Consider the following 21,890-nt stretch of genomic DNA (forward strand, 5'->3'; position numbering starts at 1 on the left):
TAACCCGACATGTATAACTCCCAGCGTTAACCGAGCTTACTGACGCAAGGGTGAGTTCCTGCCCTGTCTGCAGGAGATTGTTCCCGTTGTACCATGCATATTCACCCCAGGGGACTGACAGAGCAAAGCAAGTTAATGTCAGGTTTGACACAATATTGGACACAACTGGACGCTCCGGTACAATTCTGACCTGCTCTGGTCCATCTGTAAAATATAAAAAAATAAATAACCAAATAAATAAATAAATATTGATTAGAGTATTATCCTGGTGAATCTGATGTTCTGACCTTCTCTGTTCATCTATACAATGAAAATATATGTTAATAAATGGCACATCCGATACAAGTTAACGCGGTTGACTGACTGTGTACTTACAGTAAACTTGCACGTAGATCTCTCCAGCGCCACTGCTGAAAGAGTTGCTGGCGATGCACTTGTACGTCCCAGCGTCGTTTCTGTTCACTCTGATTATAGTCAGATTCGCCTTGTCGGGAGATGTAAATATTCTGCCGTTTTCCTTGATGGGTTGGTTGTCCTTGAACCATGTCCGTGTCTGAACAGTGCCCGACGCGTCACAACTCAGTGCGACGGTATCGAGGTTTTCCAGGGGAGTGGAAGCATTGGCCACCACAGCAACTCCAGCCACTGTCCCTGTAAATACAATTAAAATGCCCTTGCTTTCATCTACAAAGTGTACATAATATTTGGATGCCGCCAACTTAATGTCGTCGTAAGTCCTCGCTGTTATCCCTGTGTGTTTCGATATCAATTCAGATTCCAGTTTACTGCCGTTACCCAAGGGGTCTGTGAGAAATATATTCCCCATCCAGAGGTTACCCAATGTTAATTTTTCCTGCATCAAGAATGTACATTACACATCGAAGCTGAATAAAACGGAATTGCACTTGGCTACAGTTTAATTGTCCCGTCGAGCTGGTGAAAATAAGCTATTCGAGCCATGTGCTGTTGAGGTCAGAGCCAGCATGATTTCGTACTTAATACGTGGTTAAGGAGTTAGCGTAAGATGGAGGACATGCCAATTATGATCACTGGTCTCTCCTCCAGGGAAGTTGCGAGCGGGACCGGAGGGACGGTTTGCTCCTGAACTGCAGAGGCATCAATGTCCTTGCGGGAAGGTTTATTGTTGCTGATCGGTAGAGTCTAAACTGGAGATACGGGGGTGTGGGGTTGATGAGAATCAGACTGTTGAAGGGTCCGTGGAGATGCTGTGGAGACAGATATCGGTAAGACGTCGGCTGCTCTGGATTAGGGGGTAGGACATATAGGACAGAGTTAAGGAAAAACCTCTTCTCCCAGAGAGTTGAGGGGGACTGGAATGCACTGCCTCGGAAGGCAGGGGACGACAATTCTCTGGATGCTTTCAAGCAGGATCGAGATAGGTATCTTATGGAGAGGGGAATCAAGGGATATGGGGACAAGGCAGGAACCGGGTACTGATAGTAGATAATCAGCCATGATCTCAGAATGGCGGTGCAGGATCGAAGGGCCGAAAGGTCTACTTCTGCACCTATTGTCTGTTGTCTATAAAGGAGAATAGGTGCACATAAGCAATGTGTCCCCTCCTCTTCGTAGCTGTGGGCATTTGTCAGAGGGTTAGCGGGACTGCGGCGGTTTCAGCTTAGAGCCGTCCCTCGCTTCCAGGGAACGGAATTATTTTCAAAGTTTCTAAACGGACTTAGACAGTGCTGGAATTTCAATGGTCCATTTCCAAGCATTTGTCCGAAAAAAAAAAAAACACTCATTTGCACTCACTGTTCCAAATACAGGTCAAATTCCATTGCGTTGACGTAGAATCAAAGCAAGATTATAAATCTGAAGAGATAAATTAGTTTTGAATGGATAGAGTTGAAGTGATAGTCAGAACTCCGTGGAGTCCAAAGGGCAGACGCGATATCAATGCACCCCGGCCAGTCTAGTCGAATGATATTGCAAGTCCTGCTTTGTGCTTACGAGTTGTCCACCCACCCAAATCTCAGGTACATCACGATTGCCTTTGAACTGTGGTGACTGGAAAAGCTCAAAACGCATTGCTCTGTGACATGCAGGATAAACCAGTTTGTCCGGCACAATTCTTACACCTGAAGTCCAGAAGTGAACCGACTCTGTGGGAACGACATCGTCGCCGGAATTCGACTCCGATTTGAGGTTGGAAGTTCAAAATTGCAATTTGAATTCACCAGCGCCCGAGAGAGGTCTGCATCCGTCTCCCGATCAACTGCTCAGTTAATTCGGTACTCGCCTATAGTGGTTTATTTCTAGGGTACCGTTCACTAATATAATCCCACTCACTCGGAACCCCGTATTCAGCAGGACTTGTAATATCGTGTGTAACTACCGGAGACACTGGACACTTACTGTAGACATCGAGATACAACGGGTCGCTTGTGATTTCATTAATCAGGTTGCTTGCTCTACAGGTGAAATTTCCGTCTGACCGGAGCACTCCAGAAACAGTGAGTGTGCTGTTATCGGCACTCAGCTCAAACCTGCCACCGGGAGTTATCACGCTGTTATCCTCAAGCCACAGGTAAGAGACATCCGTGCCTCTTGCGGAGCAGGTTAGTCTGACGGTGTCGCTGTACTCAATCAGCATGGTGGCGTTAGATGTTACAGTGACATTGGAAACAGGTTCTGTTAAAACAGAGGGGATCGGTTAGTGCACAGCTCAGGAATATAATCCGGAAGTTTATGGATTCCGTTCCGTATCTGAAAATAAGGTCAAACATTTATTATTCCATAATAAGGAAACATTTAACAATAATCCCACTTGTTGGACATAAGGTTTGAGATGAAGACACTGGACCTGAGACACGTCATTTCGTCCTTCATTCTCCGCCCAGTCAGAGACGGTAATTTGGAATTCTAACCCTTCAGGCCTATCCATGACGTCACAGACTGCGAGAAGGGTCCGTGGAGATGCTGTGCAGACAGATATCGGTAAGACGTCGGCTGCTCTGGATTGGGTACTGTGCAATGAGTCGGAATTGAATTAAAAGGACAAAGAACGTCGGGCTGAGTGATCTCATGAAATGATTGAATTCATCCTGAAAGTTGAGAAGGAGAAGCTGAAGTCGGATGCACCAGTGTTTCACTGGGTGAAAGGGTATTAGAAAAGCACCAGAGAGGGGTTGGGCAGGTTTAATTGAATGGGAACACTGCCAGGGACACTGAATAGAGTGGTATCCTTTCAGAAGGGAGGCGAAATGAATTTATATCGATAGAACGTGGCGAATCTGGCAATTATGTTCCAGAGGCAGCTGTAGAGGGAGTATCGTTATGTAAGTTTAACGCCGAGGATGATAGATTCTCGATTGGTCAGGGGATGAGGAATATGCGGAAACGGCTGTGATCGGGACTGCGAGGAATATTGGATCAGCCATGATGAAATGGCGGAGCGGACTCCATTGGCCAAATGGTCTAAATCTCCTTCCTGAGCCTTTCAGTCTTGTGCTCTCAACTGCAGCAAGTGAACATTTGTAATTTAATTCGCAAGTGAAAACAATTCCGCTTTCCATTTTCATCAATACTCTTATTCATCAACATGCAACGTTGTGGATTGATATCGTTAGTCAGTATTCTAATCGGGTTCAGGCATTTAGTTGAATTACACGGTCCTGTCTCCACCAACAACATTAATTATAGGACCTCAACAAGGGAGGAACGGACTACCTACCGAACACATTGATTTGCGTAGTTGAGGCATTGATCCTTTTTGTGACCCTGTTATAGGCCTCACACGTATACTCTCCAGTGTGGCTCACAGAGATGCTGTCGAGGACGACCTCCTGCCCACTTTGCAGATGGGCACCGTTCAGTTGCCAATTCAATTCAGCGCTTGGGCGGGACTCGGAGAAACATGTTAATCGTACGGTGCTTCCGGCAACGTGAAAAGGGGAGTCCGGCTGAGTGATGATATGTGGAAGGTCCGGTCCGTCTGAAACAAACACACAAAACGGTTTGCAACAAATCACACAGGAAGCGCAGAGAGGAGGAGCAGCCCATCACCAGTGGAAGTGTCCTACACACCGGCGAGTGCATTCGTCTGGAAGCCTCCCGCGGTAAATAGCGCAGGAGAGCGGATCGTTTAGTTACTTCTCCAGGGGTGTGGTTTGTGGGAAAGAATTAAGGAAACCTTTCCTGAACAATATACCCAGCGTCTCTCCCCGGCAAGGCAGCTTGGAGTGTGGATGCAATAACTAATGTGATCAGGGCTCGGGCAGAATGTCACGTGGGGCTTACACCATACTGTGACGTCACTGACCTTGTGTGGAAACAAAGGAACTCACCAATGACAGCTTTTATGTTCGGGCCCATTTTCAGATTCAATATTCTCTGTTCAGTCTCTATCTGTGAAGACAGTCGCCGGAACACCACTGCACAATGTGATGTTTATCCCGACCTAAAAGCTATAACCTCCCACATCAACAGGTGCACAGAAGCAATGTGTCCCCGCCTACTCGTAGCTGTGGGCATTTGTCAGAGGGTTAGCGGGGCCGTAAAGGTCTGCGGGCGGTTTCAGCTCTGAACCTCACTTCGCTTCCAGGGAATGGAATTTGTTATCAAAGTTTCTCAACGGCCTTAGACAGCGCTGGAATTTCAATGGTCCATTTCAAACCATTTGTCTGAAAAAAAAACCAATTTGCACCCATTGTTCCAAATACGGGTCAGATTCAATTGCATTGACCCAGAATCAAAGCAAGATTAGAATTCTGAAGAGACAAATTTGTTTTGAATGGATAGAGTTGAAGTGATAGTCAGAACTCCGTGGAGACCAAAAGGCAGACGCGATATCAATGCACCCCGGCCAGTCTAGTCGAATGATATTGCAAGTCCTGCTTTGTGCTTACGAGATGTCCACCCACCCAAATCTCAGGTACATCACAATTGCCTTTGAACTGTGGTGACTGGAAAAGCTCAAAACGCATTGCTCTGTGTGAAGAGACATGCAGGACAGACCAGTTTGTCCTGAAGTCCGGAAGTGAACCGACTCTGTGGGAACGACATCGTCGCCGGAATTCGACTCGGAGTTCAAGGTGGAAGTTCCAAATTTCAATTTGAATTCACCAGCACCCGAGAGAGGCGCGGATCCGTCTCCCGATCAACTGCTCAGTTAATTCGGTACTCGCCTATAGTGGTTTATTTCTAGGGTACCGTTCACTGATATAATCCCACTCACTCGGAACCCCGTATTCAGCAGGACTTGTAATATCGTGTGTAACTACAGGAGACTCGGGGCACTTACAGTGGACATCGAGATACAACGGGTTGCTTGTGATTTCGTTAATCAAGTTGCTTGCTCTACAGGTGAAATTTCCGTCTGACCGGAGCACTCCAGAAACAGTGAGTGTGCTGTGATCGGCACTCAGCTCAAACCTGCCACCGGGAATGATCACGCTGTTATCCTCAAGCCACAGGTAAGAGACATCCGTGCCTGTTGCGGAGCAGGTTAGTCTGACGGTGTCGCTGTACTCAATCAGCATGGTGGCGTTAGATGTTGCAGTGACATTGGAAACAGGTTCTGTTAAAACAGAGGCGATCGGTTAGTGCACAGCTCAGGAATTTAATCTGGAATTTTATGGATTCCGTTCCGTATCTGAAACTGAGATCAAACCTTTATTATTCCATAATAAATATACATTAAACAATAATTCCACTTGATGGACATAAGTTTGAGATGAAAACACTGGACCTGAGACATATCATTTCATCCTTCATTCTCCGCCCACTCAGAGACGGTAATTTGGAATTGTCCCCATTCAGGCCTATCCATATCGTCATCGATCATATCAGAGGCCCTTCGGCCGATTTCCTTCATGCTGACAAAGATCTCTCCCTGAACTATTTTCATTTGCCTAAGACTGGACCATGTACAAACTGTTATCTTCTTCTACTGTCTAAATGATTTCTAAAACATCACATTTATAGGCACCACCTGCACTCCCTGTGGCAGTTCCTGACCATAAAACCACAGAATCATAGAACACCACTGCACAGTATAGGCCGTTCAGCCCTCCATGTTGTGCTGACCCATATAATCCATAAAGTATTACTAAACCCACACTACCCCATAACCCTCTATTTTTTCTTTCATCCATGTGCCTGTCCAACAGGGTCTTAAATACCCCTAATATTGTAGCCTCCACCGGCATCCCTGGCAAGTTATTACAGGCACTCACAACCTTCTGTGTAAAAAACTTACCCCTGATGTGGGGATTTATCCACTTAGTTGAACTTCGGGAGAGTCAATACTACCAGCTTCATTTTGAGTTCTCTGGCAGTTTATTTTTTAAGCTATTAAATAATCAAGAATCATAATTTACTTCAGCCTCCTGATCCTTACATTTTATCTCCTGGGTAAAATTATTGCCATCTGATAACTTAAAGAGGTCTGATAGTCAGGCGCTTGTCCGTCCTTTTACTGGAACAAGCGGACTGTCTATTGTGGACTGTGAAGCTGGTGATTCAGGCCTTCCACATGGAGCTGTGGGTTCCCTAAAGTCAGCTGTTTCCAACAACTCTCCCCGGTTCCCGTCTAATGGAGTCGTAATTTACACTGATCAAATTTAATTTTCCCCGCAATGTCGGCAGCGAAACTCATTCATTGCTATCTTAAAAATGAAAGAATTGTGATCATTGTGAGATCTTGAAGCAGATGTACGTTACGGGGAAATGTTCCAAAGGTTGGACATTGGGTAATTGTGTTCCATTTATCACAACGAGGGTTAAGTACAAGCTGTGAACCCCAGGCCGGAGAGCGTGCTTTCAGTTACAGGAACAGTATTTTGGGATTCCTAAGACCATAAGACTGAGGAGAAGCAGTCGGCCATTCGGCCCATCGGGTGTGCTCTGCCATTTCACGAACTGATCCAAACTCCCATTTAGTCCCATTCCCCCACCTTCCCACCAAACCCTTTGATGCCCGAGCTACTCAGATAGATTCACCACCCTCTGGCTAAAAAAAAATCGCATCTCTGTTCTGAATGGGCGTCCTGCAGGAGACGAGGTCTGCCAACATTCTGATAGTCTAGGCTTGATCGCGAATGGTCAGTGTGGTAATCTGCGCGTCTGAAAAAACATTTGGATTTGCTGGGGGTCGGTTTAGCTGGAACAATGGATTTTGCCTACATGATCTTCAGTAAGGCCTTTAAAAAGGTTCCACATGACAAGTTCACCTGAGTTAGCGGACAACGATACACGATAAGAGGGGGAGATTTAAAAGGGGTCAAAAGGCGCGAAACACAGAAGGTAATAAGTACCTGGAACGAGCGGCCTGAGGAAGTGTCGAGGTGGACACAATTGCTACATTTAAGGCGAACATGGATAAACATTTGGAACGGAATGGTTTGGAGTGTTATTGACAGAACGGAGCAACTGCGAATATCAAGCAGATGCACGGGTCGGCATCGACGTGATGGGCCGAAGGGAATATTTCCTCGCTGTTTCAGCCTGTGACTCCATGGTGTTTCGAAATGTCACATTTCAAAAACAGACCCCAGAGAAATATCAAATAAATGGATCTGGCGAAGGCAGAAGAAGGAAATAATTCACTTCAGGCAAGGGTCACTTGGCAATGAGAAAGGTGACGCATAATCACTGGTAGGCACAGAGGAGAATTGCTGACAACAATTTGTAATATCACCCAGATAAGCTATCGTTACTGAAATGATGTAAAGTTCAGTTTCGGTGTCCATGTTATGGAGCCAATGGATATTGCTATCTCACATAACCGAACAAATATAAAGTGGGGTTCATCTTAAAAGCATGTATTGCAAACCCAAAGCTGCAGTAACGCGGATCAGAATACCTCAGTCAGCAGCGGACTTCACCTCACCAGATGCTGATAATTCAAATAAAAACGAAGTCTCTGTTTTAGACACACAACTCCGACACTTTCCGACCAACTCTCGGGATAATACATACTGTACCGAAGAAGAAATAGTTCCGTGTAGTTGAGCTGGATCGTATGATTACTTTGTTAAACGCCTCACGAGGATCAATGCCGCTGTCACTCAGCGATAAGTCAACAGGTATGAGGCGTTGCCCAAATTATTAATTGATGAACCAGTAAAATACCAGAGGGGTCAGAAACAGCCAAACAGGGAAAAATTGTGTCTGACCCCGTCCCGTACGCAGCATATTCTGATTTGATGGATATAGTTGTTTTCTCGCTGCGTCTCACGCAAATGCAAAGACTGCTTGCAGAACAGGGGTGAGAATAGAAACAGTAGCTGCAATTTCCTCATATCATAAAATGCCGGAGTAACTCAGCGGGCCAGGTAGAATCTACGGAAAATTGTACTGTCTAACAAATATTTTACTGTCCATCTTTAACACTGTCCAGATTTCCACCAAACTTCCTGTCAACCATAATCTTCCTAACCCACCCGCATCCCCTCTTCATCGAGCTCATATACATAATACCGCAGGCCGGTATGTCAGAAGAGAGTGCACGGGAGAGCACTGTGAACAGACTTCCAGAAAGCACCCGCTCCACCGGCAACTCACCTCTGACCCCTGTGCACAAGCCCAGTCCAGAGGTCAAGGTTCAAAGTACATTTCATATGAATGCGCGACCGGACTGCCCCTCGGAAACTCCATTTCGCTGGAAGTGCCAGAACACCGTAAAAATACCGGGTCGCACAGGCGGTTCAAAAGGGAAATTGCAGGGTGATGTCTGCAATGATCGTGCTCCAGAGTGAGGGTCTTTAAAAGCGTAGTTAGTTTATTTTGTTTTTGGCCGCCATCAGCAAGCTGCCTCGCTACAGCGGCACCATCTATAAACGCGGTCAAGTCGCCAAGTTTTCATGTTTTCCTCTTCTGGAGAGGAGGAGAGCTGTCGTCATTGGAGACTCTATAGTCAGGGGGGCAGACAGGAGATTTTGTGGTCGTGAGAAGGAAACCCTTCACCGGCACCATCTATAAACGCGGTCAAGTCGCCAAGTTTTCATGTTTTCCTCTTCCGGAGAGGAGGAGAGCTGTCGTCATTGGAGACTCTAAAGTCAGGGGGGCAGACAGGAGATTTTGTGGTCGTGAGAAGGAAACCCTTCACCGGCACCATCTATAAACGCGGTCAAGTCGCCAAGTTTTCATGTTTTCCTCTTCCGGAGAGGAGGAGAGCTGTCGTCATTGGAGACTCTAAAGTCAGGGGGGCAGACAGGAGATTTTGTGGACGTGAGAAGGAAACACGCATGGCTTGTTGCCTCCCGGGTGCCAGTGTCCCGGATGTGTCTGACCGGGTACATGACATCCTGGTACGAGAGGGAAAGCAACCAGAAGTCGTGATACATGTTGGGACCAACGACATAGGCAGGAAGAGGGAAGAGGTCCTGAAGGGTGAGTTTCGGGAACAAGGCAGAAGGCTAAAGAACAGGACCTCAAGGTTGGCGTTCTCAGGATTGCTGTCAGTGCTACGTGATGGTGATGGTAAGAATTGGGGGAGATGGCAGTTGAATGCGTGGCTGAGGAGTCGGCGCATGGGGCAGGATTTTAGATTTTTGGACAATTCCGGGTCTCTTCTGGGGAAGTTGGGACCTGCACAGATTGGAAGGGTTGCCCCTGAACTCAAGGGCGAGCACTATCCTTGCGGGTAGGTTTGCTAGCATGGTTCGGGAGGATTTAAACTAATTTGCAAAGGGAATGGGACCCGGAGCGATAGAGCAGTGAAAGAAGTGCATGGAGTAAAGACAGATCGAACATGTAGAGAGGTTTTGAGGAAAGAGCATCAGAATAAAGGGTATAAAGGTGGAAAGGTAGAAGGGCTAAAGCGTGCGTACTTTAATGCAAGAAGCATCAGGAACGAAGGTGATAAACTGAGAGTTTGGATACATACATGAAAGTATGATGTAGCAGCCATCAGGGAGATTTGGCTGGGTGCAGGGAAGGAATGGATTCTCGATATTCCTGGATTTCAGTGCTTTAAAAGGATAGAGAGGGGGGAAAGGGGAGGAGGGGTGGCATTACTGGTCAGAGATACTATTACAGCTGCAGAAAGCGTGGGCAATGTAGCAGGATCCTCTTTTGAGTCAGTATGCGTGGAAGGCAGGAACAGGAAGGGAGCAGTTACTCTACTGTGGCTATTTTATAGCCCCCGCCCCCACCCCACGGTAGCAACAGGGATACCGAGGAGCAGATTGAGAGGCAGATTTTGGAAAGGGCCAAAAAATAACAGTGTTGTTATCATGGGCGTCTTTAATTTCCCTAATATTGATTGACACTTGATTAGTTCCAAGGGTTTAGATCGGGCAGAGTTTGTTAAGTGTGTCCAGGATGGATTCCTGTCACAATATGTTGAAAGACCTACTAGGGGGACTGCCATACTAGATCTAATATTAGGTAACGAACCGGGTCAGGTCACAGATCTGTCAGTGGGTGAGCATCTGGGGGACAGTGATCACCGCTCCCTGATCTTTAGCATTATGATGGAAATGGATCGAATCAGTGAGGATAGGAAAATTTTTCATTGGGGAAGGGCAAATTATAAGGCTAGAAATTGCGTGTGTGAATTGGGATGATGTTTTTGCAGGGAAATGTACTATGGACATGTGGTCGATGTTTAAGGATCTCTTGCAGGAAGTCACGGATAAATTTGTCCCAGTGAGGAAGATAAAGAATGGTAGGGTGAAGGAACCATGTGTGATAAGTGAAGTGGAAATCTAGTCAGGTGGAAGAAGGCAGCATACACGCGGTTTAGGAAGCAAGGATCAGATGGGTCTATTGAGGAATATAGGGTAGCAAGAAAGGAGCTTAAGAAGGGGCTGCGAAGAGCAAGAAGGGGGCATGAGAAGGCCTTGGCGAGTAGGGTAAAGGAAAACCCCAAGGCATTCTTCAATTATGTGAAGAACAAAAGGATGACAGGTGTGAAGGTAGGACCAATTAGAGTTAAAAGTAGGAAGATGTGCCTGGAGGCTGTGGAAGTGAGCGAGGTTCTCAATGAATACTTCTGTTCGGTATTCAGCAATGAGAGGGAACTTGGTGACGGTGAGGACAATATGAGTGAGGTTGATGTTCTGCAGCCAATTGATATTAAGGGAGAGGTGGTGTTGGAGTTGTTAAAATACTTTAGGACGGATAAGTCCCTGGGTCCTGACGGTATATTCCCCAGGCTGCTCCACGAGGCAAGGGAAGAGATTGCTGAAACTCTGGCTAGAATCGTTATGTCCTCGTTGTCCACGGGAATCGTACCGGAGGATTGGAGGGAGGCGAATGTTGTCCCCTTGTTCAAAAAAGGTAGTAGGGATAGTCCAGGTAATTATAGACCAGTGAGCCTCACGTCTGTGGTGGGAAAGCTGTTGGAAAAGGTTCTTAGAGATATGATCTATGGTCATCTGGAGAATCATGGTCTGATCAGGGACAGTCAGCATGGTTTTGTGAAGGGCAGGTCGTGCCTAACAAACATTATAGAGTTCTTTGTGGAGGTGACCAGGCATATAGATGAGGGTAGTGCAGTGGATGTGATCTACATGGACTTTAGTAATGCAATTGACAAGGTTCCGCACGGTAGGCTCATTCAGAAAGTCAGAAGGCATGGGATCTAGGGAGGTTTAGCCCGGTGGATTCAGAATTGGCTTGCCTGCAGAAGGCAGAGAGTCATGGTGGAGGGAGTACATTCGGATTGGAGGGTTGTGACTAGTGGTGTCCCACAACGATCTGTTCTTGGACCTCTACATTTTGTGATTTTTATTAATGACCTGGATGTGGGGTTAGAAGGGTGGTCTGGCAAGTTTGCAGACGACAGAAATGTTGGTGATGTTGTAGATAGTGTAGAAGATTGTCAAAGATTGCAAGAGACATTGATAGGATGCAGAAGTGGGCTGAGAAGTGGCAGATGGGAGTTCAACCCGGAGAAGTGTGATGTGGTACACTTTGGAAGGACAAACTCCAAAGCAGAGTAGAAAGTAAATTGCAGTTTACTTGGTAGTGTGGAGGAGCAGAGGGATCTGGGGGTACATGTCCACAGATCCCTGAAAGTTGACTCACAGGTAGATAGGGTATTTAAGATAGCTTATGGGTTGTTTGCTTTCATAAGTCGAGGGATAGATTTTAAGAGACGTGATGTAATGATGCAGCTCTACAAAACTTTAGTTAGGCCACATTTAGAGTACTGAGTCCATTTCTGTTCGCCTCAGTATAGGAAGCATGTGGAAGCATTTGAAAGGGAACAGAGGAGATTTACCAGGACGCTGCCTGGTTTAGAGAGTATGGATTATGATCAGAGATTAAGGGAGCTCGTGATTTATTCTTTGGAGAGAAGGCGGATGAGAGGAGACATGATAGAGGTGTACAAGATATTAAGAGGAATAGACAGAGTGGACTGCCAACGCCTCTTCTCCAGTCACCACTGCTCAGTAAACGTGGACATGGCTTCAGGTTAAGGAACAGACTGCCACCGTTGATTGACGGACTAGTGGTGTGCCTCAGGAATCTGTATTGGTTCCAATGTTGTTTGTCATATACATTAATGATCTGGATGATGGGGTGGTAAATTGGATTAATAAGTATGCAGATGAAACTAAGATAGGTGGCGTTGTCGATAATGAAGTAGGTTTTCAAAGCTTGCAGAGAGATTTATGCCAGTTAGAAGAGTGGCTGAAAGATGGCAGATGGAGTGTATTGCTGATAAGTGTGAGGTGCTACATTTTGGTAGGAATAATCCAAATAGGACATACATGATAAATGGTAGGGCATTGAGGAATGAAGTAGAACAGAGTGATTTAGGAATAACGGGGCACAGCTCCCTGAGGGTGGAATCTCATGTGAATAGGGTGGTGAAGAAAGCTTTTGGTATGCTGGCCTTTATAAGTCAGAGCATTGAGTAAAGGATACAGACTGCTCTGCGAAACATATTCAGAGGAATCGGGCATCAGACCTCTGGAATGTCTGACCTGATGTGGGAGCGTTCATCCACAGGTTAGATGGGCAAAGTTTTTTAATGCGTAAATTATAGTTTGTTTACTGAATAATGCACTGCAAGCTGCAGTAAAAAAGAAAACAAGTAATTTTACGACCAATGCTGGTGATATTAAAACTGATTTTGATTCTGAAAGTAGAGGGGCAGATTCCGGCCATTTGGTCTATTGCGCCTGCGCCGCCATTTCGTCATGGCTGCTCCGAATCTCGTGCCTTCCCCCCGTATCTCCTGATGCCCTGAGGTGTCCAGAAACTGTTAACCTCTGTGTTAAATATACATAAAGACGTAGCCTCCACCGCCGCTTGTGGCAAACACTTCCAAGTATTCACCGCCTCTTCTGAAGAAACACCTTTTCAGCTCCGTTCTAAAAGGAAGCCTCTCTATTTTTAGCTGTGTCATCTTGTCATTGACTTTCCCACCACAGGAAACATCCTCTCCACATCCACGCTATCTGTGTCCTCTGGTCCTAGACACCCCACTATAGGAAACATCCTCTCCACATCCACTCTATCTGTGTCCCCTGGTCCTAGACTCCCCCACTACAGGAAATATCCTCTCCACATCCACCCTATTTGTGTCCTCTGGTCCTAGACTCCCGCACTACAGGAAACATCCTCTCCAAATCCACTATATCTGTGTCCTCTGGTCCTAGACTCCCCCACTATAGGAAACATCCTCTCCACATCCACTCTATCTGTGTCCTCTGGTCCTAGACTCCCCCACGATAGGAATCATCCTCTCCACATCCACTCTATCTGTGTCCTCTGGTCCTAGACTCCCCCACTATAGGAAACATCCTCTCCACATCCACTCTATCTGTGTCCTCTGGTCCTAGACTCCCCCACTATAGGAAACATCCTCTTCACATCGACTGTATCTGTGTCCTCTGGTCCTAGACTCCCCCACTAAAGGAAACATCCTCTCCACATCCACTCTATTTGTGTCCTCTGGTCCTAGACTCCCGCACTACAGGAAACATCCTCTCCACATCCACTCTATCTGTGTCCTCTGGTCCTAGACTCCCCCAATATAGGAAACATCCTCTCCACATCCACTCTATCTGTGTCCCCTGGTCCTAGACTCCCCCACTATAGGAAACATCCTCTCCACATCCACTCGATCTGTGTCCTCTGGTCCTAGACTCCCGCACTACAGGAAACATCCTCTCCACATCCACTCTATCTGTGTCCTCTGGTCCTAGACTCCCCCACTATAGGAAACATCCTCTCCACATCCACTCTATCTGTGTCCCCTGGTCCTAGACTCCCCCACTATAGGAAACATCCTCTCAACATCCACTCGATCTGTGTCCTCTGGTCCGAGACTCCCCCACTACAGGAAACATCCTCTCCACATCCACGCTATCTGTGTCCTCTGGTCCTAGACTCCCCCACTATAGGAAACATCCTCTCCACATCCACTCGATCTGTGTCCTCTGGTCCGAGACTCCCCCACTACAGGAAACATCCTCTCCACATCCACGCTATCTGTGTCCTCTGGTCCTAGACTCCCCCACTAAAGGAAACATCCTCTCCACATCCACTCTATTTGTGTCCTCTGGTCCTAGACTCCCGCACTACAGGAAACATCCTCTCCACATCCACTCTATCTGTGTCCTCTGGTCCTAGACTCCCCCACTATAGGAAACATCCTCTCCACATCCACTCTATCTGTGTCCCCTGGTCCTAGACTCCCCCACTATAGGAAACATCCTCTCCACATCCACTCGATCTGTGTCCTCTGGTCCGAGACTCCCCCACTACAGGAAACATCCTCTCCACATCCACGCTATCTGTATCCTCTGGTCCTAGACTCTCCCACTACAGGAAACATCCTCTCCACATCCACTCTATCTGAGTCCTCTGGTCCTAGACTCCCCCACTATAGTAAACATCCTCTCCACATCCACTCTATCTGTGTCCTCAGGTCCTGGACTCCCCCACTATAGGAAACATCCTCTCCACATCCACTCTGTCTGTGTCCTCTGGTCCTAGACTCCCCCACTACAGGAAACATCCTCTCCACATCCACTGTATCTGTGTCCTCTGGTCCTGGACTCCCCCACTGTAGGAAACATCCTCTCCACATCCACTCTATCTGTGTTGTCTGGTCCTAGACTCCCCCACTATAGGAATCATCCTCTACACATCCACTCTCTCTGTGTCCTCTGGTCCTAGACACCCCCACTACAGGAAACATCCACTCCACATCCACTCTGTCTGTGTCCTCTGGTCCTAGAGCAGAGGGAGAAAGCAGAGTACTATCGACCTGTCAGCCTGATATCGGTGGTGGGGAAGATGCTAGAGTCCATTATTAAGGATGAAATAGTGGCATATCTAGATAGCAGTGATAGGATTGGGCCGAGCCAACATGGATTTACCAAGGGTAATTCATGCTTGACTAATCTGTTGTAGTTTTTCGAGGATGTAACCAGGAAGTTAGACGGGGGAGATCCAGTGGATGTAGTGTACCTCGATTTTCAGAAGGCATTTGATAAGGTCCCACATAGGATATTGGTGGGTAAAATCAAAGCTCATGGCATTTGGGGGAAGACATTGACATGGGTAGAAAACTAGTTTGCAGATAGAAAGCAAAGGGTAGCAGTGAATGGGTATTTCTCGGAGTGGCAGATGGTGACAAGTCGGGTGCCACAGGGCTCGGTATTGGGACCACAATTGTTTCCGATTTACGTCAACGATTTAGATGAAGGCAATGAGAATAACATCAGCACGTTTGCTGATGATACTAAGCTGGGTGGCAGTGTGACATGTGATGAGGATGTTAGGAGCATTCAGGGTGACTTGGATAGGCTGGGTGAGTGGGCAGATACTTGGCAGATGGCATTTAATGTGAATAAGTGTGAGGTTATCCACTTTGGGGGTAAGAACAGGAAGGCAGATTATTATCTGAACGGTGTAAAGTTGGGTAAGGGAGAAATACAAAGAGATCTCGGAGTCCTTGTTCATCCGTCACTGAAGGTGAGTGAGCAAGTGCAGCAGACAGTGAAGAAGGCTAATATAATGTTGGTCTTTATTACAAAGGGAATTGAGTACAATAGCAAGGAAATCCTCTTGCATTTGTACAGGGCCTTGGAGAGACCACACCTGGAGTATTGTGTGCAGTTTTGGTCTCTTGGCTTAAGGAAGGATATCCTGGCTGCAGAGGAAGTGCAGCGTAGATGCACAAGGTTAAATCCTGGGATGTCAGGACTGTCTTACGCAGAGAGACTGGGCTTGTACACGCTGGAATTAAGGAGATTGAGAGGGCATCTGATTGCAACATATACGATTATTAAGGGATTGGACAAGATAGAGGCAGGAAATATGTTCCAGATGCTGGGAGAGTCCAGTACCAGAGGGCATGGTTTAAGAATTAGGGGTAGGCCATTTAGGACAGATTTAAGGAAAAACTTCTTCTCCCAGAGAGTTGTGGGGGTCTGGAATGTATTGCCTCGGAAGGCAGTGGAGTCCAATTCTCTGGATGCTTTCAAGAAGGAGCAAGATAAGTATTTTATGGAGAGGGGAATCAAGGGATATGGGGACCAGGCAGGAACCGGGTGTTAATAGTCGATGATGAGCCATAGTCTCAAAATGGCGGTGCAGGCTGGAAGGGCCGAATGGACTACTTCTACACCTATTATCTATTGTGTATTGTTTATTGTCTATAGACTCCCCCACTACAAGAAACATCCTCTCCACATCCACGCTATCTGTGTTCTCTGGCCCTAGACTCCCCCAATATAGGAAGCATCCTCTCCATATCCACTCTATTTGTGTGTTCTGGTCCTAGACTCCCCCACTGCAGGCAACATTCTGCCCACATCCACTCTATCTGTGTCCTCTGGTCCTAGACTCCCCCACGATAGGAAACATCCTCTCCACATCCACTCTATCTGTGTCCTCTGGTCCCAGACACCCCCACTATAGGAAACATCCACTCCACTCCACACTATCTGTGTCCTCTGGTCGTAGACTCCCTCACTACAGGAAACATCCAGTCCACATCCACTCTATCTCTGTCCTCTAGTCCTACTCTCCCCCACTATAGGAAACATCTTCTCCACATCCACTCTATCTGCGTCCTCTGGTCTTTGATTCTCCCATCAAAGGAAAGCTCTTCTGCACATCCACTATATTAAAGCCTTTCAGCATTCGACAGGTTTCAATGACGTCACCCTTTACTCTTCTGGATTCCAGTGAATACAGGCCCAGAGACATCAGAGGCACATCCTATGACAAGTCGTTCAATCCCGGAATCATTTCCGTGAACCCTCTTTGAACCCTCTCCAAAACAGCTCACAATACTACAGTGAGGATTCACCAGTTCTTCATAAATTTTCAATATTATATGCTTACTTTCATATTCTTGTCCTCTTGAAATGAACGCTAACCTCGCATTTACCTTCCTCACAACAGACTCAACCTCTAAATTAACCTTCAGACAATCCTGCACAAAGGACTGCCAAGTCCCTTTGCACATCATTCCTTTTTGTTGTTTTTTCCCCATTTAAAATATAATCAGTGTTTGAAACATGGGCTAATACAGTGATACTGGCGGTAAACTTTCAGACGATGTGCTGCTCACGGTCATCCTAACGTTATTACTAACTGTTTTGCTTTTCATTAACAGCGAATAATAAGCATGTTCCCCTCTTGCCGTGCACTCCAATCTAACTGTGTCATTGTGTTCTACCGAGTCAGTGTCATACGATGTGGTGTTGGGCCTGGATACGGCTTCTGTAAAAATACCACAGATCATGAATCACGTGAAACGTACTGTGCTGAAATGATGCCTCCAAGGAGATATATTCTGTTTAAAACTAAATACTACAGACGCACAGATCAGAGATAAGACTACAGAATGTTGTCAATATTCTGGTCGACTCACTACAGGAAGGATGTGGAAGCCATAGAAAGGGTGCAGGGGGGATTTAGAGGTTGGATTGGGGAGCATACCTTATGAAAACATGGTTGAGCGAACTCGACCGTTTCTTCTTGGAGCGACGAAGTATGAGAGGTGATCTGGTAGGGGTGGACAAGATGATGAGAGGCATTGATCGTGTGGATAGTCAGAGGCTTTTTCCCAGGGCTGACATGGTTGCCACAAGAGGACACAGGTTTAAAGTGCTGGGCAGTAGGTTCAGAGGAGATGTCAGGGATAAGTGCTTTACTCAGAGAGTGGTGAGTGCGTGGAACGGGCTGCCGGCAACGGTGGTGGAGTCGGATACGATAGGGTCTTTTAAGAGACTTTTTGATAGGTACATGGAGCTAAGAAAAATAGAGGGCTATGGGTAAGGCTAGGTAGTCCTAAGGTCAGGACATGTTGGGCACAACTTTGTGGGCAGTAGAGACTGTATTGTGCTGTAGGTTTTCTATTTTCAATGTCTCCTCTCTTGAGGATTTGATTTCAAATTTTGACCAACAATATCACGCCCCCCTCCTTGCCTACCTGCCTGTCCTTTCGAAACAATGTGTATCCATGGACATTAAGCTCCCACCTATAGTCTTCTTTCGGCCATGATTGAGCGATGCCAACAACATCATACCTGCCAATCTGTAACTGTGCTGCAAGCTCATCTTCCTTAGTACGTGTACTGCACGCACTCAAATATCACACCTCCAGTCCTGTATTTGCCCTTTTCGATTTTTCCCACCCTTCAGATTGTAACTCATCCTGTTGGCTGCAATTTTGCCCTGTCAGCAGGTTCCCCTCACAACACACTGCCTCTGTTTGCAAACCAGCTACCTCATCTTCATCGCCATTGTCCGCCTTTCCTTCGATACTTCTTGCATTGAAATACAGTCAGCTCAGGAGCAATCCGGTTCCCATTCGTGACGCAGAATTTAAAAGGATAGCAAGTACAGAACTCAAATCGTTATATCTCAATGTACAGAGTATTAAAAAAATAAGGAGCGCACGCCCCTCAGCATCAGCGGCTCCACAGTGGTTAGAGTGGAAAACATCCAATTTCTTGGGGTGCAGATATCGGACAATCTCACCCAGTCCAGGAACACCACTGGGATTGTGAAAGGAGCCCAGCAGAGATTGAACTTTCTGAGGAAGCTTAAACAAGCACCACTCCCCACTAACATCTTAACTACATTCTACAGAGGCGTGGTTGAGAGTGTGCTGACCTTTTGCATCACAGCCTGGGACTCCAGCTGCAGTGCTGCCGACAAAAAACCCTTGCAGGGGGTGGTTAGGGGAGCAGAGAAGGTTATTGGGGTCTCCCTACCTTCTTCCAAGACCTCTTTCAACGTCGATGCCTCCAGAAGACACGGTACATCATTAACAACCCCTCACACCCTCTCCATGAACTGTTTGTTCTTCTGCCATCAGGTAAACGTTACAGGAGCATCAAAACTAAAACCACAAGGCGACTAAACAGCTTCCTCCCACAGGCAGTCAGACTGCTAAATAGCTGCTCTACCTGACTCTGCTTTTGCACACTTTTAATTTGCACTGGACACTAATAACTTGATTTTAACCGGCATGTGGCTGTTGTGTTTTACTATTTATTGTTGCGTTTGTTATGTTTAGCACAACTTTATGGGCCGAAGGGTAAATAGAGTAAAATACAGCACGGACAAGTGCGAGCCGCCTGCAAGCAGAAATGGCGAGACACAGCCACGCACAACAGTGAGATCTGAACAGTCCGAGAGCAGGTCTGGCAGAGTTCACTGGAGTCCAGGTTCTGCGACCACCGTAAAGGTTGTATTGTATTCTCTCACCACAGGAATAAAATGAAAGTTATAGTCCGAGATCGCATGACTCTGTCTCACTTACCAGTGACACGCAGAGTGACGGTCGCTGAGGTTTGGGAGCCACTAATTGGAACCATATTCACACGGTATTCCCCGCTGTCCGACACGTTCACCGACTTCAGCAGAAGCGACCCGTTGGAGGTGAATAACTCAGCCCGAGATCTGTAGACATTGTCAATGGTCCCGGTCTGACCGATCCACTGGGCGACTGTTAGCCCATTAAAATTCCAGCTTCCACTGCTGACGCTGGACGACGGCCGGACTGAAAAAAGCGCCTCACCTCCAGCGGTGACATTTATCTGGCTGTGCTCAATGATAATAGTAAACTGCTGGGACTCACCTGAGAAAGAGAAAATCATATGAGGGAAAAACGACAGACGCGGATAGACTTGGGAACTGCACTTAACTCAATCTGTACAGATACCAGGGATCTGTTCTTAGATCAGTAAGGTAGATAATCAAAATCTCATCTTCATTCATTTAACTTCCCGTCGTTCTGTTGATTATACCAGCACCAGTGGTTGGAGAGAGCGATCCTCACCCGCCGTTATGTGGAGACAAAGAACGAGAGCTGCGAAGGGCAGTCCCGACATCCCGAGAGAGCAGCGCCGATCTCTGTTACACTCGGAGACTGAGCCGCACTTCCTGGTTTGCGGGTCAGATATCTGGATTCTGACGTCACAAGCGGCAGCGCTGATTGGATCAGAGAGTCTGTACTTTGCTCAAATGAATATCAAATCCTGTGTGCTGTTCTACAACTATCTGCTGCAGTGTGGAATCCGATAATGGTCTCAAAGAGAGTTTCTCTCACCCACCGACATGAAGAGAAAGAGAGAGAGTAAAGTGAACTTCATCCACGCGATCCCGAGAGAGCGGCGCCTGTCTCTGTTACATTCGGAGACTGAGCCTCATTTCCTGGTCTCCAGGAGAGATCCCGGGAGCCCGTTATCTGAAAAGCCGGAGCTGACTGGAGCGCAGAGCGAGAAGGCGGAGAATGAACCAACTTAAAACGCTGGAGTAGCAGAAGGCTATTCGGCTCTCGATACGCTGGTGTCGTCCTCTAAAAGATCATGTGGAATTTCCCTCAAAACTATTTTCCTCCGGGATAGGTAGACTGGCTGAGTGTTGTCGTCGCAATAATCTTGCACACAGAGACAGCAGGACCAAGGAAGTGACTGTGAACGCCGCGAAGGAGAAGTCGGGAGATCACACACCAGTCCTCATTGAAGGGTCGGCGGTGGTGAGGGTGAGTGGGTTTAACTCCTTCTGAGAGAATCTCTGATTGGCCTCTCATAGTTACACATTCACAAAGAAAGGTACGTCAGCGTCTGTATTCCATCAAGTGATAGAAGCATAGAAACAGAGAATGCCGACAGCACAATAAAGCCCTTTCGACCCACATTGCTTGAAGAGATTTGGTATGGGTATGTCACCAAAAACTGAGAAATGTTCGCACATGCAAGGCGGAGAGTATTCTGACTGTTCCCATCACCGTCTGGTGTGCAGACTGCAATGCACAGGATCGACACAGATTGCAGAGGCTTGTGAACAACAATCACATTCATCACAGTGCAAGCCTCTTCATACTCGAGAAAATCTTCAAAAGGTGGTTCCTCAGGAATACCGGGTCCATAGTTAAGGGCGATCACCGTCAGTACCATCAGTACCATTCATTACCATCAGTACCTTAGCGACCTCAGAATTCCTTTTGTATTTGTTAGTTCATTTACTTTTTCATTAGTTAATTAGTTTATTCGTTCATTCGTCTGTTTATTGACCTAAATATTTTATACAGTTTATGCATATGTAACTTATTAATGTACTGAGGACGCGTTGCGCCACCTGGCGGTTATGACAGTAATGATGGGACTTCTCGGAATTGGCCAGCCACATTGAGAAATATGCTCCATTGTTGGAACGGCCATTGCTGGAGTGGTGAATTGTTAGAGCGGTCCGGCTTTTGTGAAACAGGCTTAGGCGAGAACACGCCTGGACAAACACAGCCGCATGCTCGAAGTAAGGAGTGATGTTTCAAGTAAGTTCTTTTTTTTTTGTAATTACATAGCTAGTGTGCTGAGGATAGATGCGGAGTCAGTGCCATGTACCTTGTGTGAGATTTAGAGAATTCCGCTCAGTTCCAGGTGCAGTACTTGCTTTGCTGGGAGTTTATCTTCGACGAGTCCTAACTGTTCATGTGG

At 46.7% G+C, this 21,890-nt stretch overlaps 1 protein-coding gene across 1 annotated transcript; it reads right to left on the reverse strand.

Moving 5' to 3' along the window:
* Positions 1-346: 346 nt before the first annotated feature.
* Positions 347-20,285, reverse strand: LOC132390304 (carcinoembryonic antigen-related cell adhesion molecule 5-like). The gene is made up of 6 exons (XM_059962921.1): positions 20,234-20,285; positions 19,715-20,032; positions 5,264-5,539; positions 3,695-3,955; positions 2,377-2,652; positions 347-804 (listed from the first exon to the last, which is right to left on the reverse strand). The coding sequence occupies exons 1-6, from the start codon at positions 20,283-20,285 to the stop codon at positions 347-349; spliced, it is 1,641 nt and encodes a 546-aa protein (XP_059818904.1).
* Positions 20,286-21,890: the final 1,605 nt, after the last annotated feature.

Source organism: Hypanus sabinus, unplaced genomic scaffold, assembly GCF_030144855.1.
Source record: "Hypanus sabinus isolate sHypSab1 unplaced genomic scaffold, sHypSab1.hap1 scaffold_852, whole genome shotgun sequence".
Classification (NCBI taxonomy): domain Eukaryota; kingdom Metazoa; phylum Chordata; class Chondrichthyes; order Myliobatiformes; family Dasyatidae; genus Hypanus; species Hypanus sabinus.

What these genes read in the sequence shown, in the direction of transcription:
- LOC132390304 (XM_059962921.1), bottom strand. Translation starts at nt 20,285, where the DNA reads ATGTCGGGACTGCCCTTCGCAGCTCTCGTTCTTTGTCTCCACATAACG. An exon ending in GTTGTATCTCGATGTCCACT is followed by an intron (nt 3,956 to 5,263) that starts GTAAGTGCCCCG and finishes TGTTTGTTTCAG; the next exon opens with ACGGACCGGACCTTCCACAT. An exon ending in TACGCAAATCAATGTGTTCG is followed by an intron (nt 2,653 to 3,694) that starts GTAGGTAGTCCG and finishes CTGTTTTAACAG; the next exon opens with AACCTGTTTCCAATGTCACT.